Genomic DNA, 19,984 nt, shown 5'->3' with positions numbered 1-19,984 from the left:
TGAAAATTTAAATAAATAAAGTAAAGCTGTACGCCCACTGGCTTAGTAAATTTTTTTTTAATATTAAGTATAAAAAAAATTTTGGTAGTTTTTTCAAACAGTATGAGGTATGATGAAATATTTTTTACCTAAAGTTCTTCTTAGTTGCGTTGTGCCAAAGTCGGTGGGCGTACAGCTTAGTTTTTCAAAAAAAAACTTAATATTAAAAAGTGACGTAATTGAACCGATTTTATTATTAATAATGAATAAATAAATAAATGACGCCAATTATTAGTTTACTAGCGACGCCATATTACATTTATTATTATTATTATTTGTTGTAGATTTATTCATAAAAATTTGAAACTTGCTATTAAAAAAATTATACAGAGTGATTTTATTTGTCTGGAATAATATGTTAGAATCTTAAAACAAAACAACAGTGTTTTAATATAAAAAATCGGTCAACATTTTATCCTTTTTTTGAAAAGTGTCTTAATTTGATCCTAAAGTGATAATAAACTACCAAAAAATTTATTTAATTGATAAGTGCAATAAAAATGCATTTAAATTTCGCCGTGAAAACGCTATCTATATCTTTTTAGGTTCATGAGCTGTCATGACGTCACACGGATTGGTAATCAACGATGTTCTCTTAGTGAAATACATTACAATTTCAATCCATGTGACGTCACAGTCGGAATTAACATGGCGGCTAAAGTATCTTGCGTATTTGGTTCAAAAATCAGATTAAAAAAGTGAAATATTTAAAATAAATTATAAAATTTATTATATAATTTTATGAACTGTAATTATCATTTTTCGATTGCTAATTGCTAATACTATCGCGTCTCATTTGGTTTAAAGATTTTCCCAAACTATTCCAAATAAAAAAGAAACACTCTGTATACATTGTTTTAAATTTTTATGAATAAATCATATTAGTTTAGTGTAAATTAATGATAATTGTACTCTAGTATTTTGTGAATAGATTAACAATAATATTTAACTAATAGGCTCGACGCACTTACAGAGTGGAGTGGAGCGGAGGTGCATCGTTTTTGTGATAAATTAAACTCGACTTTATTGACTTTGATATATGGTTGAAATTGGTATCATGAAATCTAAACATGGAGGAGACTTCCATACAAGCGTATTACGCCTATTATTCTATCATTTGTTGTTCTAGTCAAAATTGAGTCAGATATCTATTAATATCTCTATTATATTATACTCATGAGTCGTGCTCGACAATTTAAAAAAAAAAAAAAAATTAGTCATGCTAATCATGAATAATATTCCCGTTTCCCCTCCAACTAAGCGTAAAGCTTGTGCTACGAGTAGGCACGACAATAGTGCAACAGGTGGAGTTTGAACTGCCGACCTTTCACCATTGAGCTATTGAGGCTCTAAAATAAATGTAGTAATTTTATTTTGAACTTTATGACCTCCTCCTTATGATCCTATAAGGGTTCCTTTTTCCTTTTGAGGTACGAAACCTTAAAAATATCAATTAAGGCAAATGCCAAAAAATTGACGTAACACCTAACGTTTATTCGTGTCTCGCTCTTGACTATGTCTCTCTCACGCTCGACTGGGAGCGACCATGGAGACCACCCCCGCTATGCCAAAGTAAATGAAGCTTAGTTTGAGTTATAAAAAAAGACGCCCGCCTCGCCTCCACTCCGCCCTGCTGGTGTGCGTTGCGCCTTAGACGACATATTGTAAGAGTACGCTAGGTAGGTGCTGTAGTATAGTATTTATAAATGGACGGGGTGTCGGGTCCTAGGTTCAAATCGAGGTGGAAGAAACCAGAACGGTACAAATTACTTGTTTCTTTATTTTTAAATTGAAGGTAGTTTGAGATTTTATCGATTTTTTGATACGAATTTTAATTACCAGTTGAAATAATATTGTGTTCTTGTGTGTTCATATCGTATTATCGTAATGTGGTACGAAATACGGTTGTATAATACTTGTATGTTATATAACAACGTTAAACATTGTGAACCTGTTATATAACCAAATTTTATAGATCATATTATGTTACTAAACACGATTGTATAACATTTTTCATTGTTTTATAAAAATTTAATTTTTTTTAAACGTGAAGACTCATTTCGATGCGTTTTTTTTTGCCTCAATTTGAATCTTGGGAACAAATCTAGAATCGAGTCGGATTTAGTGATTAGATTGAGTATATTTTTCATAATGTAAACAATAGTAATTATTCCATAAATATATGCCCCCATAGCGTAATATTTTGGGGGTATGAGAAACACAAAAAAGGGTTTATTAAAAATCAATTTGCATTTTTTCTTATTTTCAAAATACAACGATTTGTTATTCTTTTTTATAATATACACTATATATTATTATTTTATTAGATCATGTTTTTTTTTGTTTTACAACAAACCTTTTTTTAATCCATTTGACCCTAATAAGATAAATACTCATAAGCGTCAAATTCATTAATCATCAAGTCAAATTCATCAAGAAACTTTTTAATGTTTAATAAAAAACTTGTTAATGTTGTCATTACAGTGTTTTGTTTTTATTTGGTGACGAATTTTTTATATGAGTATTTTTAAATCAATTTTTCTTATACGACATTTTTTTCATTTTTTGCAAAGAATTGTTTGATTTTGCTGCGAATCATAATTTTTTAGTCCCACATCAAAAAGAATCATTAAAATGTATGAGTAATAAATAATAATGTTAAGTAATTAGTGGGCAGCTTTATTTAAAAAATTAGGGCACACTTTAAATTTTAAAAAATGAATGTATACGTAGAAATGAGAATGTTTGGAAATAAACTATTGAATGAGGGTAATAACATTATGATAATTAATGTGAATGTATTAAAATATGTATTAGGACTTAGCTAAAAGTAAAAAAAAGTATTTATAATTTTTTTTAATACTTATTTCGAACTTAATCAAAGTTAGAAATGAATAATACAAATATTAGAAATGTTTGATTCTTTACCAATGGTGAATTTCAAATTGAAAACAGTTTATTTTTGAATCTTAGTTTTTTGAAATTCATTTTTTAAAAAGTTCCTTTAATTTTTATAGTTCTTGCACTTTTTTACAAGCTGCAATTCTCTGTCAAAGGACAACCCTTTATTTATAATTATTTATAATTTTATAATTGTCTAAAAAAATCGAAATTAAATCAAGTAAAAGTAAGACTTGTATTGAAGTTAGTACTTTTATTTGTATTGTATATGCTTTATATTCTTATCAGAGCGTCGTATTATCTGTTTAGATGAAGAAAAAAAAACGAGTATTTATGCGATTTTATTTTAACGATTACTTATTCGAACATATCAAAATATGCTTTGTTTAAATTAGCAAATTGGATGTAGCATTGGTAATCATGTAACCCTCACGTATCGCGCCATACTATGTTTATACAAAATCTATTATTTCTGGAATTTTTGAACACAAAGTGTTAATACAGAATATTTTGTAAATTGATCTCAAATTATAGGTCTCTAGTAGTGCAAAGTTTACAAAATAATAAATGAATGACGAAAAATTCAGAATATTTTTGAAAATCATAAAACAAAGACGCAAATTGTTTTATTTTACATTATACTAATTTTGGGGAAAATAATTTTTTGCTACACACACTGCATTGCTACGCACACAACAATTTGTTTGCAAGAGTCTCAAAAAATGACGGATTGCTTTAATGTTCGTTTCTCTTGCAAAATAATTACAAGTCCAAATTGAACAAAAAAATGAAAAAAAAAAATCTAATTTATTTCAATTTTTTGCATCATGTTACATGTGTTAATTTAACAAAACAGTGGTTGTAATAACAGCTATAACAACCTAATATTGAGCTGGAACCTTTTTCGGGTTGTGCCACATATGATAGTTTATTCCGGCGCTTCTTCTGCTTGACGCGTGTTGGGTTTAACTTTCCGGCATTTTCTCAACTTGCTGAAGTGGAGAAAACGTCGGAATGACCAACTTTTTTCTTCTTTCTTCAATTCCTCAGAATATAATGTATTTTAGATTTTGTATGACATATTAACATTAATATTTTTAACGGTTTTCTTAGGGATGTAAATAGATACATTATTTTGACGACTTCATATTATAATACTCATACGGTCACAGAATTGAGCATTTATTATTGTGTTTAAATCGGACGCCATTTTGGAAATACTTTTTAAAGTGAGTCTGTATTTTTTTAACATTTCATGTTATATAACAATGTTGTCAGTAGTTATGTTATTTATCACTGTTACATAACTCGTTTAAAGACAATTTTTGATGAAGAGGTGTCGTTGAATTCCATGTTATATAAAATAATATAACAAAAGTCAGATAACATGTTACAATAATATAGACTCGTTTTAAATATTTTTGAATTTTTGAAATGGTTACGAAAATCGTTGTGATAGCGGCAGCCTAAAATAATTTAAGGTTAATTTTTTGTAATGTTTTTTTATCTGTATATTAAAAAATAATTAATTATTTGTTATTTTTGAGATAATTTCGATCAGGCGATGTTTATATAAACGTGTAATTTTTAATAAACAAATAGCAATTTGTAATTATTTTGGTGTTTTATTATTTAACATTTTATTTACACATCCTTATACCCTGTAAATATTTTAGGACTTCAATTCGACTGTATGATTTTTTTAAATTTTTATCCTTAATTGACTAGACTTAGCACAATCTTAATTAAAAATAGAAGAAAAGAGATAAAAATTACTGCATTTATTCCATAATTATTTTGTTCGGATATAGTTAAACATACAGACAAAAAATATAAAATTAATCACTTGTAACATAACGTTCAGTTTTTTTTTACAAATTACATTGTAATATACTAAAAACATACATTGACATTAACTTATCTATTAGGTATATAGACTAAAAATTTTGGCTCAGAACAGATAAAAACCAGTCAAGTGTGAGTCGGACTCGCACACGAAAGGTTCCGTACCATCGTACAAGATACAACACTATATATTTAAAAAAAAATTGCATGGTGTCCATTTTCAAATGTTATTTGATATTGTGGCAATAGAAATACTCATTCTGTGAAAATTATAATTCTCTACCTATTACGGTTCACGAGTTTCACAGCCCTCTGACAGACAGACGGGCGGACAGCGGACGCTTAGTAATAGGGTCCCTGTACGCTTAGTAGGTATAAGATTTTACGTCTCACCAACGTTGCTAGAATTCGAGAATCGAAACACAATAACGTCAAAGTAAAATGGACCTAAAGAGCCTTGAATTGAAGTCAAAAATTCAATGCTACTGATTTTAATTTCGAAACGTTTCCACTTGGGGCGCTGGCTGTATATGTGTACACAAACTTGAGCTGTAAAACAAGGCATTTAAGATCCATTTTACTATAACGTGTTTCGACACTCGAATACTATCAACGTTGGTTGGTGAGACATAATATCTCGTACGGTTGGCATCCTTCGAGAACGGAACCCTAAAAAGCTGCTGCGTTTATCACATAAACCTTGATTAGAATATAATAGAATTTATTTATTCAAGTAGACTTACAAGTAAATACAAGTGCTTTTGCATCGTTAACTAGTTTAATAGATTGCTTGGAAATGACCTATTTTACGAACCACTTTCTGGACAATAAAATCAAATAGATTAATTTTTAAAAAAAACCTTAACCTTTTGAACATAAAATCATACTTTAGGAAAAATATACATTTTTTGATTTTAATTTGTTGATTCAATAATTAAATATTATTAAAATGTTATGATAAATAAAACACAAATTGCAGTTGCTCGTTAACATTTATAAAACACCTTTTAAATCGCAAAAAAAACCTTGAAAACTGGTTTTTTAAATACTTACATAATAATAATTACCAAGATTTAATCTTTCAAATTGGTGCAAATTAAATAAAAAGCCTAGTGGTTAGGACGTCCGACTTCTAATCCGAGGTCGGGGGTTCGATCCCGGGCACGCACCTCTAGCTTTTCGGAATTATGTGCGTTTTAAGTAATTAAATATCACTTGCTGTAACGGTGAAGGAAAACATCGTGAGGAAACCTGCATGCCTGAGAGTTCTCCATAATGTTCTCAAAGGTGTGTGAAGTCTACCAATCCGCACATGGCCAGCGTGGTAGACTATGGTCACTCTGAGAGGAGACTCGTGCTCTGTAGTGAGCCGGCGATGGGTCGGTCATGATGATGATGAAATAAAGTGTAAAATCTGTGTGCAAATGCAAAAAATAAGAAAATCATTAGGGATAATACTTTTAGAAAAACACATTCTTAAAGTCTAAAAGGGGATAATGGAGGGACTTTTGTCCTTCGCGGACAATAATCCCTCGTCTATGCAGGCCCCTAGTTGTGAATTTTGGACTCAAAATCTTAAACTGACAGTGGGGCCTATTCTCTTGTACACAATCTCTAAACTAAACTAAATAAATTTAGACGTGCCATTTTAGTTTAGTTTAGAGTTTGTGTACAAGGGAATTAGCCACATTGAGGCCGATTCTCTAGTACACATTCTCGTAACTAAACTAAATTAACAGGTCTAAATCTAGTGCTTTCCTTTTCCGCAAGCAACATTATGAAAGGGACAGCAATAGATTTAGACGTGATATTTTAGTTTAGTTTAGAGTTTGTGTACAAGGGAATTAGCCACATTGTGACTAATTCTAACTCCGTAAAACTAAAATGACACGTCTAAATCTATTGCTATCCCTTTCATAATGTTGCTTGCGGAAAAGGATAGCACTAGATTTAGACCCGTTAGTTTAGTTTAGAGATTGTGTACAAGAGAATCGGCCCCAACTTATATATATAAAATTGCCTAATTATGTTTTAAAATTAAACTTATTTAGGTATATTTGAGACAATTTAAAAATAAGCAGTACAAAGGTCGACCAGTATTTATGAAAAATTGTAGACAAGAACTCTAAGTCACGCACAAAAATACATAAAAACTTTTCAATTCAAAATAAAAACTTAAAATAATGGCAGTAGGGTGCATGTTTTCATTATATATTTAAATTATTTCTCGAGCACAGAACATAATATTTTTACGGGTAGGTATAATGCGTACAAAATGAGATCTCACTCGCCATTTTAACTTCATGTGCCAAATTGTCATGTCAAAAGTGAGATTTTAGTCCTTATTTTAAAAGTGAACCGTACTTTTGACATGACAGTTGACATAGAGTTAAAATGGCGCGTGATAATTCATTGTGTATAAGTCCCGCAAATTGCTAACGCCCGTGGCTGTCAATTTTGGTGACGTCAGCATTAGACTAAAGTTTCGAGCTTATGTATATTTTTATTTCGGCTGACGTCAAAATGACGCCATTTCGATGTTAATGAGACATGGTTCCAGCGCAATAGCAATTTGCGGGACTTATACGAACTAATTCAATTTATTTTGATCAAGAACAAAAATATTTAATTTCGATAAAAACCGGTCAAGTACAGAAAAGTAATGTAAAATAAAATTTTAAATTAAGCTAAAAAATATAATATTCGCTACATTTAACTATTCTTATAATAATAGATGTAGTAGGTAAAATATGAAATGTCGAATTCATTAAAATAGAATAGTGTAAAAAAAATCTTGTCAATAAATAATTTAATTAATTCAAATCGATCAGGTTTTTGATCGATACAATTACAATTTTTTATAACAACGAATTGTTCTTAAAAAGTTATTGCATTTTTAAAACTACTGTAATTTCTTGAAAAATACTTTTTGCATACATATTTTAAGTAAAAAAAATTTTAAATTGTTTTTTTTTTCGTTACAACTTTTGCTTGATTTCTAAATTCTAGCGTTTACAAACTTACAATATTTCTACATGACATTTTTATTGCTATAATTTTGTAAATTTTGGAATACTATTAGCGTAAAAAATAAAATCTGAATTTGGAATATTTTTTCTTCATTGTCGATGTAATTTCCCTCAGGCTTCAGTTTCGCTTATTGGTTACCTGTAAAAGAAAAAAAAAAGATTTATATAACAAAAAAAAAATCCATCAAAAACTTGGAAGTTTCTAAATGATCACAATAAATTTTATTTAAAACTAGCTTATTCTTCGTCCGCGTGGACTACGCAAATTTCAAACCCCTGTTTTACCCCCTTAGGGGTTGAATTTTCAAAAATCCGTTCTTAGCGGACGTCTACGTCATAATCAACGCACAGCTTCAAACTACTGAACGGATCTGGCTGGAATTTGGCATGCAGATAGCTATTATGACGTAGACATCCGCTAAGAAAGGATTTTTGAAAATTCAACCTCTAAGGGATTAAAGTAGGGGTTTGAAATTTGTGTAGTCCACGCAGACGATGTCGCGGGTATAAGCTAATTCTATTCTAATCGCCTACTATCTCAGAACAAATACCTGTAGAAGTAGCCTTATTGTGACTCTTTGCTGTTAGAGCGAGGTAGCTAAATGCATTTAAGCTCTTATTAGAACGTGACAAAATGATTATTTTTTGTCCCTATCACCGGGGCCACTTTTTTTTGTTTGTCAAGATGTATATGTACATGAGATCTTGACAAACAACGTGAAGTGAGGTTATGTTGACTCAAGTATTTTAAAGAAATACCTACTTGATTTATTTTGTTTTTAGGGTTCCGTACCTCAAAAGGAAAAACGGAACCCTTATAGGATCACTTTGTTGTCTGTCTGTCTGTCTGTCAAGAAACCTACAGGGTACTTCCCGTTGACCTAGAATCATGAAATTTGGCAGGTAGGTAGATCTTATAGCTGACATTTGGGGAAAAATCTGAAAACCGTGAATTTAGGGTTAGATCACACAAAAAGAATTAAATTGTGGTCATGAACTAATAATTAGTATTTTCAACTTTCGAAGTGAGTGACTATATCAAGTGGGGTATCATATGAAAGGTCTTCACCTGTACATTCTAAAACAGATTTTTATTTATTTTTGTGCATCATAGTTTTTGAATTATCGTGCAAAATGTCGAAAAAATAAGACTGTAGTACGGAACCCTCATTGCGCGAGCCTGACTCGCACTTGGCCGGTTTTTTGTTTTTGAAGTAATTGTGCAATGGTGGGTTGCATTATACTAGGCTACAATAGCCGAAGCGAACGTTAAACAGAAGGAATAACATTTCACAAGTAAACACTGCTTGAGCGAGAGGGACTGAGAGGGCCACGCTAGTTGGATATCTGTGCCTATACTATGTATTTTTGCAGACAAACGACTGTATTATTTTATTTTCGAGAGAAATTTAAGGAAATAGATATCCTTACTGTAGCCTCTCAATATATTTATAATAACATAATTTTTGTAAGACAAAATATTCTTAGTTACAAGAGAATTGGTGATCTACACAATAGGCTAACTAGAAACAAAGACAAGCTTGCAGCTCCTACCTTCCGCCTCAGGAAAGTCCAAAAGTCATTTGTGGGTATTGGTATTACCCTTTATAATAAAATCCCGCAAACTATTTTGGACTTACCTTTGCACAAGTTTAAAAAATCTATTAAAAATATGCTCCTGAAAAAAGCATATTACACAATTGAAGATTATCTAAATGATAAAAGAGCGTGGATTTGACCTGCAGCTCGTTCCAGCAACGCACAACACTGCAAATATTATTTTATACATGGCATAATCTTGTACCTATATTAAATATTGAATTATTGTAATTAATTATATTATTACCAATTCCACCGTGCTACCACAATATCAAATATTTGAAAAGAGCAACCGCCGAGTTTCTTGCTGGTTCTTCTCGGTAGGAAAGGCATTCCGAACCAGTGGTAGATGCATGCGACTATTCGTAAGTACTTGTAAAAGTTTATACGAATAAAAAAGATTTTTATTTTATTTATTGCCATGATTTGTAAACAGATTATAATTATTATCGCCTGATTATCGCAAAATATTTACAGCACCATAAAAAGATTTTATGAATCGATTTTAAATCGTTTTTTTACGATTAATTTAATCGTTCAGTGGCCATAAAATTAACTAGGATAGGCATAATATAAAAACAAAATATGTGATTTCTAGTTATAAAACGATTTAGTTTCACGTCATTTTTATCATAGTTTTTGAATTATAGTGCAAAATGTGGAAAAATACGACTGTAGTACGGAACCCTCGGTGCGCGAACCTGACTCGCACTTGGCCGGTTTTTTTTTCATGGAAGCCATTTTGAAATTTTTACTAACCGTAATTACGGTTCACGAGCTACGGCCCGCTGACAGACAGACGGACTGATGGGCGGTTGGACGAAGGCTTAGTAATAAAGTCCCGTTGGCACCCTTCGTGCACGGAACCCTATAAAGCTTTTTCCCACTTCCTCATTAAATTCGAAGTTAGTCGGAAAACCTTGAACGATTTTCCCTGAAAAGGTGAACAGTGCAGGTAAACCTTGGTCGAATAGAAATTTCCAATAGCTGACTAACTAACTGACTAACATACTATGCGTTTCATTTGAAAAGAGCAACCACGATGTTTCCTTCACCAAAGCAAGTGTTTCAAGACTAGAAAGAAGAAAAGACTAGCTTATGATCTCGACTTCGTCCGCGTGGACTACACAAATTTCAAAACCTTAGAGGTTGAATTTTCAAAAATCTTTTCTTAGCGAATGTCATAATAGCTATCTGCATGCCAAATTTCAGCCCGATCCGTCCAGTAGTTTGAGCTGTGAAGCTAAGAAAGGATTTTGAAAATTCAACTTTTATGGGGAGTATAAGGGAGATAGGGGTTTGAAATTTGTGTAGTCCACGCGGACGAAGTCGCGAGCATAAGCTATTCTAGTTTATAAATAAAGATAAGTATATTAGACGAAATGGTAGACTTTCCTTAAATCTTGTAAAAATTATCAAACTATCAAAAATAACCCGTGTAATTTGATAAGATGATGACTGATAACTCGATATATTAATCTTTTTATCAAAGGAAATGTAAAATAGTGCATTTAATATCAACTGATAGTATTTCAACATTTCTTATTGACTAGATGATGCCCGCGACTTCGTCCGCGTGGATTTAGGTTTTTAAAAATCCCGAGGGAACTTTGATTTTCCGGGATAAAAAGTAGCCTATTTCCTTCCCCGGGATGCTGTAGTACGAAACTGTAATAGTGGTTTGAGATTTCTCGTACGATGGTGCGGAACCCTTCGTGTGCGAGTCCGACTCGCACTTGACCGGTTTTTGTATTTTGTCTAGCTCTTCCCCGTAGTTATTCGATTAAAAATCTAATCTCATACAAAATACATCGTGTAACTTGTACCTACATAATATATTATGTCGATAAAATCAAATGTATGTTTACTATCATAGGGAAATGTTAAAACACACATTTGCTGATAAGTGGTATCAAAAATTTTGTTTTTTTATATACTCACTAGGTAAGTAGGTATTCGCGAGATAAGAACTATTTCCTGTATTGCTAAATTATATAAAACTAGCTTATGCTCGCGACTTCGTCCGCGTGGACTACACAAATTTCAAACCCCTATTTCCCTATACCCCCCCTTAAAAGTTGAATTAAAAAAAAATCCTTTCTTAGCGGATTTCTGCGTCTTAATAGCTATCTGCATTCCAAATTTTAGACCGATCGGTGCAGTAGTGTGAGCAGTGCGTTGATAGATCAGTCAGTCAGTCAGTCACCGTTTCCTTTTATATATTTAGACTAGCTTACGCTCGCGACTTCGTCCGCGTGAACTACACAAATTTGAAACCCCTATTTCACCCCCTTAGGGGTAGAATTTTCAAAAATCCTTTCTTAGCGGATGCCTACGTCATAATAGCTATCTGCATGGCAAATTTCAGCCCGATCCGTCCAGTAGTTTGAGCTGTGCGTTGATAGATCAGTCAGTCAGTCAGTCAGTCACCTTTTGCTTTTATATATATAGATATATTGTGTCTAGCACATCAGGAAGTTGATTTAATATCAATTAAAAAATTAGTACCGAACAAACAAAAAGACAAGAAAGCGAGTTAATAAAAAGTGTTAAAGTAAAGCCAAGAAGTGGGAGGCTTCGGCCGTGGCTAGTTACCACCCTACCGGCAAAAGCCGTGCCGCCAAGCGATTTAGCGTTCCGGTACGATGCCGTGTGGAAACCAAGGGGTAATTAATGGGTTTAATAAAAACTGCCATAGCCCATTCAGGTCAGTCCGCATCCATCTTAGATTGCATCATCACTTACCACCAGGTGGTATTGCAGTCAAAGGCTAACTTGTATCTGTATTTGTTTTGCGCGCCCTATCGTTTATAGTGATGACATTTTTTTAAAATAGAGATAGCGAGCAAACGAGCAGGCGGGTCACCTGATGTTAAGTGATTACCGCCGCCCATGAAAATTTGCAACACCAGAGGAACCGCCGATGCGTTGCCGGCCTTTCAGGAATTAATTGGTCCGCCCCTTGAATAAGCCCATGTTGTAATCTAATGGGAACACCGCCGATGGGAGTTGGTTCCACAGTTTGCGTGTGCGTGGAAAGAAGGATCTGGCACAGCAACGGTCGAAGTACACCAGACACCCAGGAGGTGAGGGTGAAATTCCTTACGGTGGCACGCGGTGAGGTTGTAGAAAAATGAGGGTGGAATAAGGTCAAAAAGCTCTTCAGAGCACTCCCCATTATAAAGGCGATAGAACACGCATAGAGAGCTAACGCCTCTGTGGTGCTCCAGGCTTCGTGACATATGGATACGAGACATGGTCGCTAGCTATGGGCCTCATAAGAAATCAGCTAGTATTGATATAGTCGGCCATCTTTATTTCGGGCTCCTAATTAATAAAAGGACAAGACCTTCATTGCTTATTAACAAGTCCAAAACTCCGAACTGCAAACAAAGGCCGGTCTACACTCGCGCGCGGTTATCATCATCAACTGATAGACGTCCACTGCTGGACATAGGTCTCTTGTAGGGACTTCCACACGCCAAGGCCTTCCGCCGCTGCCATCCAGCGACTCGTCTGATGCCGTCCGCACACCCAGTGGGGGGTCTTCCAACACTGCGTCTTACGGTGCGAGGTCGCAATTCCAGCACCTTGAGACCCCAACGTCTATCGGTTTTGAGTATGACCCGTTGAGCTATGTCGGTTACTCTAGCTCTTCTACAGATCTCCTCAGTTCTGATTTGATCACGTAGAGAAACTCCGCACATAGCTCTCTATCGTCCGCTGAGTGACTCTGAGTTTTCTTATGAGGCCCATAGTTGATTATTCTAGTATCCCAGCTTGCCGATGCGCTTGCGATGATATTAATAAATTGATCGCTTTTCTTATTACAGCCTCAATAGCTCAACAGGTAAAGGAGTGGACTGAAAACCGAAAAGTCGACGGTTCAAACCCCGCCCGTTGCACTATTGTCGTACCTACTCCTAGCACAAGCTAGACGCCTAGTTGGAGAGGAAAGGGGAATATTAGTCATTTAACATGGCTAATATTCTTTAAAAAAAATGATTTGGGACCGCTGTTGGTATCACCGGTTAAAATAAGTCTGGGAAAAAACCGCAGCGTCTCAATTGCGCAGTGTGAAGACGCCACAAGAGCACGTAATATTAACCGCGAAGGTTGTGTATTCACCTTGCATATGCGCTCGCGATGATATCAATAAATCGATATTGATTATGATCTATGGACCTTTGATTAAACGCAAAGATCTCGATTTATTTTTGTTTTAGATCTTAGATATACCGATGGTACTTAAAGAGGCTGGCGGGAAGTGGCTGGATGAGGAAGGCTGAGGACTGGGTGTGGTGGCGCTCTTTAGGGAAGGCCTATGTCCAACAGTGGACGTCCACAGGCTGATGATGATGATGATGATGACTTAAAGAGAAAACTGACTGACTGACATATCAACGTATCATCATCATCGTCAACTGATAAACGTCCACAACTGGACACAGTTAGGGACTTCCACACGTCACGGTCTTGCGCCGCCGCCATCCAGCGGCTCCTTGCGACTCGTTTGACATCGTATATGTCCACCTAGTGGAGGGTCTTCTAACGCAGATCTTTCCGGTGCGAGTCAAGACCCCAATGTCTATCGGTGGTACGAACTATGTGCCCTGCCCATTGCCACTTCAGCTTCGCAACCCGTTGAGCTATGTCGGTTACTCTAGTTCTCCTACGGATCTCCTCATTTCCTCATTGATCACGTAGAGAAACTCCGCACATAGCTCTCTCCATCGCCCGCTGAGTGACTCTGAGCTTTTTTTAAAAACATAATCATCATGAGCAAACCCATCGCCGGCTCACTACTGAGCACGGGTCTCCTCTCAGTATGAGAAGAGTTTGACCATAGTCCACCACGCTGGACAAGTGCGGATTGACAGACTTCATACACCTTTGGAAACTTTATGGAGAACTCTAAGGCATGCAGGTTTCCTCGCGATGTTTTCCTTCACCGTTAAAGCATGTGATATATGATTGCTTAAAACGCACATAACTTTGAAAAGTTATAGAGATGCATGCCCGGGATCGAACCCCCGACATCCGATTAGGAGGCGGAAGTCCTAACAACTAAATTATCACAGCTTACACAATAGCAAAGCGTACGTAGGTAACTATCACAGAATTTTCATGCAATGCGTGTCGAACGACTATTGTTCAAAAAAACAAATCTAATTAGTAATTAACAGGAGAAATCGATTACATTGACTGTGTTAACTTGCATTGTCGATATGGTATGATGACGACGTGACCATGATGTCATCTGATAGTAAGTGATGATGCAGACGAAGACGGACGTAGACTCAACAATTCGTAGTGTACGTTTTATAAAAAATCATTTTTTGAATGTTCCTCATCTAATCTATCTAAAATAGTTTATTTATTTTGGAAACATTTTTAGGGTTCCGTACCTCAAAAGGAAAAACGGAACCCTAATAGGATCACTTTGTTGTCTGTCTGTCTGTCAAGAAACCTACAGGGTACTTCCCGTTGACCTAGAATCATGAAATTTGGCAGGTAGGTAGATCTTATAGCTGACATTTGGGGAAAAATCTGAAAACCGTGAATTTAGGGTTAGATCACACAAAAAAAAAAAAAATTGTGGTCATGAACTAATAATTAGTATTTTCAACTTTCGAAGTGAGTGAATATATCAAGTGGGGCATCATATGAAAGGTCTTCACCTGTACACAGATTTTTTAAAACAGATTTTTATTTATTTTTATGCATCATAGTTTTTGATTTATCGTGCAAAATGTCGAAAAAGTACGACTGTAGTACGGAACCCTCATTACGCGAGCCTGACTCGCACTAGGCCAGTTTTTTTTACTTTTTTACCAGCTATAGTTAGTTAGAAACCGGTTACAATCCACTCACTGTGATGCCAGACAGGAAATCTCTAAAGTTATGCTATGACTCACGGAAAGATAAAACGAATTCGTTGAATTTCAATACGCAAACTAATTACCGATTTAATAATAAACAAAAAACGGTCAAGTGTGAGTCGGACTCGCATAGGTACGAAGGGTTCCGCACCATCGCATCCCATCGTACCCATATTATAAATGTGAAAGTGTGTTTGTTTGTTGGTTTGTCCTTCAATCACGTCGCAACAGAGCAACGGATTGACGTGATTTTTTGCATGGGTATAGTTAAAGACCTGGAGAGTGACATAGGCTACTTTTTATACTGGAAATAATAGAGTTTCCATGTGATTTTTAAAAATCTAAATCCACGCGTACGAAGTCGCGGGCATCAGCTAGTGAGAATTAAAACACCACGTACTTTTAATTTTTAGGGTAACGTACCCTAAAAATAAGGAAGTAAGGAAAAAAGGGACCCTTATAAGATCACTTCGTTGTCTGTCTGTCGTGTCTGTCAAGAAAACCTATATGGTATTTCTCGTTGACCTAGAATCATGAAATTTGGTAGATAGATAGGTCTTATGGCACATATTGTAAAGGAATAAATCTGAAAACCGTGAATTTGTGGTTACATCACAAGAAAAAAATTATAATTTGTTATAATCTATATATATAAAAGGAAAAGGTGACTGACTGACTGACTGACTGAATGACTGACTGACTGACTGACTGATCTATCAACGCACAGCTCAAACTACTGGACGGATCGGGCTGAAATTTGGCATGCAGATAATTATTATGACGTAGGCATCCGCTAAGAAAGGATTTTTGAAAATTCACCTCCTAAGGGGGTGAAATAGGGTTTTGAAATTTTGTAGTCCACGCGGACGAAGTCGCGAGCATAAGCTAGTTAGTACATATTTTCAATTTTCAAAGTAAGATTACTATATTTGGCAGGTAGGTAGATCTTATAGCTGACATTTGGGGAAAAATCTGAAAACCGTGAATTTAGGGTTAGATCACACAAAAAATTAAATTGTGGTCATGAACTAATAATTAGTATTTTCAACTTTCGAAGTGAGTGACTATATCAAGTGGGGTATCATATGAAAGGGCTTTATCTGTTCAATCTAAAACAGATATTCATTTATTTTTATGCATAATAGTTTTTGATTTATCGTACAAAATGTAGAAAAAAATACGACTGTAGTGCGGAGCCCTCGGTGCGCGAGTCCACTCGCACTTGGCAGGTTTTTAAAGAGCATGTTAGGTAAGTAGGTACTTAATTTAATGTAAATTAAAGGAACATTATTTTAGAGGAAATTGGCGATTATACTGAGGTCAACTGCATCACGACACGACGTTACGACATCACGGTTTCATACTCATTTTCCCTGAACCATGATCTTATCTAATGGTGAGTGATGATGTAGACCTATTACAATTATGTATTATAGTAAGTTGTTCACTCAATCAGTTGCATCAAGTTAAATAGAGTATCATGGCAGGAAGTTGACTTTGTGACGGACATTATATCCTTCAGTTTATTATACCTACTGCCAGCACATTACGCAAATACTAGTATTTAGTACTAACTGATGCCCGCGACTTCGTCCGCGTGATTTTCCGGGATAAAAAGTATCCTATATAACTCTCTTCAGGTCTTTATCTTTACCCATACAAAAAATGACGTCAATCCGTTGCACCGTTGCGACGTGTTTGAAGGACAAACCAAGAAACAAACACACTTTCACATTTATAATAAGGGTACTGATCAGTTTACAGCGGCTGATAGCCTAATGGTTAAGACGTCAGCGTTCTAATCGGGGATCTGGGGGTTCGAGACCTGCGGCTCTAACTTTTCGGAGTTCTTTAACGTTGAAGGAAAACATCACGAGGAAACCTGCAGTCATGAAAGTTCTCAAAGGTGTGTGAAGACTGCCAATCTGCACTTAACCAGCGTGGTAGACTATAGCCAAACCCTTCTCAATCTGAGAGGAGACCCGTGCTTAGTTAGTAGTGAGCCGGCAATGGGTTAGATATTTAATTTTATTAACATAATCTCTATATATATAAAAGGAAAAGGTGACTGACTGACTGACTGATCTATCAACACACAGCTCAAACTACTGGACGGATCTGGCTGAAATTTGGCATGCAGATAGCTATTATGATGTAGGCATCCGCTAAGAAAGGATTTTTGAAAATTCAACTCCTAAGGGGGTGAAATAGGGTTTTGAAATTTTGTAGTCCACGCGGACGAAGTCGCGAGCATAAGCTAGTTAATTTATAAAATTCCTCTGATTATTTAAGTCTAGATTAATTTGAACCTCACATAGATATAATTAATCAAAATGTAGCATTAAAAATAGGTTGATTAATTGAATCTAGATTAATTTGAACCTCACGTAGATATAACTAATCAAAGTATAGCATTAAAAAATAGGTTGATTAAGAAAAATATATACTTACATATCCTAAATACTAGGGCATAGTCTGACTGCCCTGCGCCCGGATACTATTTGTCCGGGATAGCCTTTTTCCAATTGTCTGTACGTGGAATCCAATATTTTGTAGGGCTTCATGATCCAGTATTTTCCGTCCGTCAAATATGTACGCAGGTTTCATCATCACTTCATAGATTTTCTTGAAATCTAGATGTTTGAATTCGTCCCATTCGGTACATAAGACTATAGCGTGTGCCCCGGAGACTGCGGAGTAGGCTGAACTATGGATTTCTATATTCTTACGTACTCTCTCTGGTTCACTAGTCATCAACGGATGTGTTAACTCATAGAATATTTGATCGTGCTCGACTTTCGGGTCATAAATATGCAGTTTCGCCCCTTCATCTAGTAACGTACTTGATACATAAATAGCAGGAGACTCACGGGTGTCCCCCGTGTTTTTCTTAAATGAAAACCCGAGTATAGCAATCTTTTTATCCGTGACTGTGTTGAATAACGATTCAATGACTTTTCGTGTGAACCGAGTTTTCTGGTAATCGTTAAGATTAACGACTTGCTGCCAATATGCAGCGACTTCAGGAAGGTTTAAGCATTCGGAGAGATAAATCAAGTTTAATATGTCTTTTTGGAAACAGCTCCCACCGAAACCGATGGATGCTTCAAGGAATTTTGGACCGATTCGTGAATCACGACCGACCGCTCGAGCCACTTCGGAGACATCAGCACCTGTCGCTTCACATACAGCAGATAACGAGTTGATACTAGAAATCCGTTGAGCTAGAAACGCATTCGCTGCTAACTTAGACAGTTCTGAGCTCCAAGTGTTAGTTGTTAGTATGTTTTTAGCTGGTATCCAGTGTTCATACACCCAACACAACTCCTGAATAGCTTTCTGACCTTCTCTAGTCTCTTCACCCCCTATCAGAACCCTCTCAGCTTCAACCAAATCGACAATAGCTGTCCCTTCAGCCAAAAACTCTGGGTTAGACAAAATCTGGTATTCCACACCAGGCTTAGTATTAGCTCGTAATATTTTCATGATAATTTCAGCAGCTTTCACTGGCACAGTGCTTTTTTCGACTACAATTTTGTTGCTAGTCGAAATCTCGGCTATCATACGGGCTGCACCTTCCACGAATTTCAAATCGGCAGCCCTACCTTTGCCATTACCAATAGTTTTAGTAGGTGTGTTAACGGATATAAAAATTAAATCAGCCTCGAGTATACTAGTCTCGATATCCGTGGAAAAGAATAGGTTCCTACCTCGACATTGCTTCACGACTTCGTCTAAACCCGGTTCGTAAATCGGTAATTTTTCCGAATTCCACTGGTTTATTCTGTCTTCGCTCTTGTCACATACAGTTACTTTGATGTTAGGGCATTTTAGGGCTATTACACTGCATGTAGGACCGCCTACGTAACCCGCGCCGAGGCAGCAAATTTTTTGGATCACCATTTTAATTTAAACTTCACTTCGCGAGGTAATACACGACACAAAGTTTTTTATAACGGCGTTTTTTATTTTTATACTCAAGTTAATGAGTCTAGCGCCTCGAGGCTAATAACGGAAGACTCGGCTACGCGTTCATTTTATTTAAAATGAGTTTTCGTGCAGCGCTGAGCGCCATGCAAGCGAGACATTCCCCGGAGTCAATGACATTTCGACATTTCTGGCACGTAGTACTAGTGATGTACTGCAATGATGTGAGGTGAATCGTTGTTGTTCATGATTCAGTTCATTGAACCGTTCGGACACAATGTTCAATAAAATAAGTTGCATTAATACATTATTCTTAGTCACACTAATATTATAAAGGCGAAAATTTGTATACTTGTAAAATTTGTATTTGTCCACACACACACTGTATGTTTGTTTTTCTTTCACGCTAAAACTACTGGACAGATTTGGCTGAAATTTGGAACAGAGAAATAAATTATATGTAGGTATATCCAGTAGGACGATTTCGTAAAACCTGCATCAATCATTATTACAATCTCAGCTGTTGTGATTGGCTAAATTTGTGCTATTCTTGTTGCAACAATGCATTGTAGCCAATAGTGAACGAGTGTCAACCAATCAGAGGTGATTGCGATCGTGACATTGTAGCTGTCATTCTACCGCAATCGCGCAGCTGGATTAACGCACAGGCTTTTTATCCCTGAAAATAAAAGAATGATCAAAGAATGCCGATGGGAGTTTCAAAAAACCTATATGCACGCAAACGAAGTTTTGGGCATCAGC

General features: G+C 35.5%; 1 protein-coding gene across 1 annotated transcript; it reads right to left on the bottom strand.

Annotated features, from left to right (window-relative positions):
• Positions 1 to 4,706: 4,706 nt before the first annotated feature.
• Positions 4,707 to 19,399, bottom strand: sgl (UDP-glucose 6-dehydrogenase sgl). Its single transcript, XM_034982255.2, has 2 exons — positions 17,747 to 19,399; positions 4,707 to 7,953 (listed from the first exon to the last, which is right to left on the bottom strand). The coding sequence occupies exon 1, from the start codon at positions 19,196 to 19,198 to the stop codon at positions 17,759 to 17,761; it is 1,440 nt and encodes a 479-aa protein (XP_034838146.1). The 5' UTR covers positions 19,199 to 19,399; the 3' UTR covers positions 4,707 to 7,953; positions 17,747 to 17,758.
• Between the last annotated feature and the right edge of the window lie 585 nt (positions 19,400 to 19,984).

This window comes from Maniola hyperantus, chromosome 26 (genome assembly GCF_902806685.2).
Source record: "Maniola hyperantus chromosome 26, iAphHyp1.2, whole genome shotgun sequence".
In the NCBI taxonomy this organism is placed as follows: Eukaryota; Metazoa; Arthropoda; class Insecta; order Lepidoptera; family Nymphalidae; genus Maniola; species Maniola hyperantus.
This window is presented reverse-complemented; position numbering and strand designations above follow the sequence as displayed.

What these genes read in the sequence shown, in the direction of transcription:
- sgl (XM_034982255.2), bottom strand. Translation starts at nt 19,198, where the DNA reads ATGGTGATCCAAAAAATTTGCTGCCTCGGCGCGGGTTACGTAGGCGGT.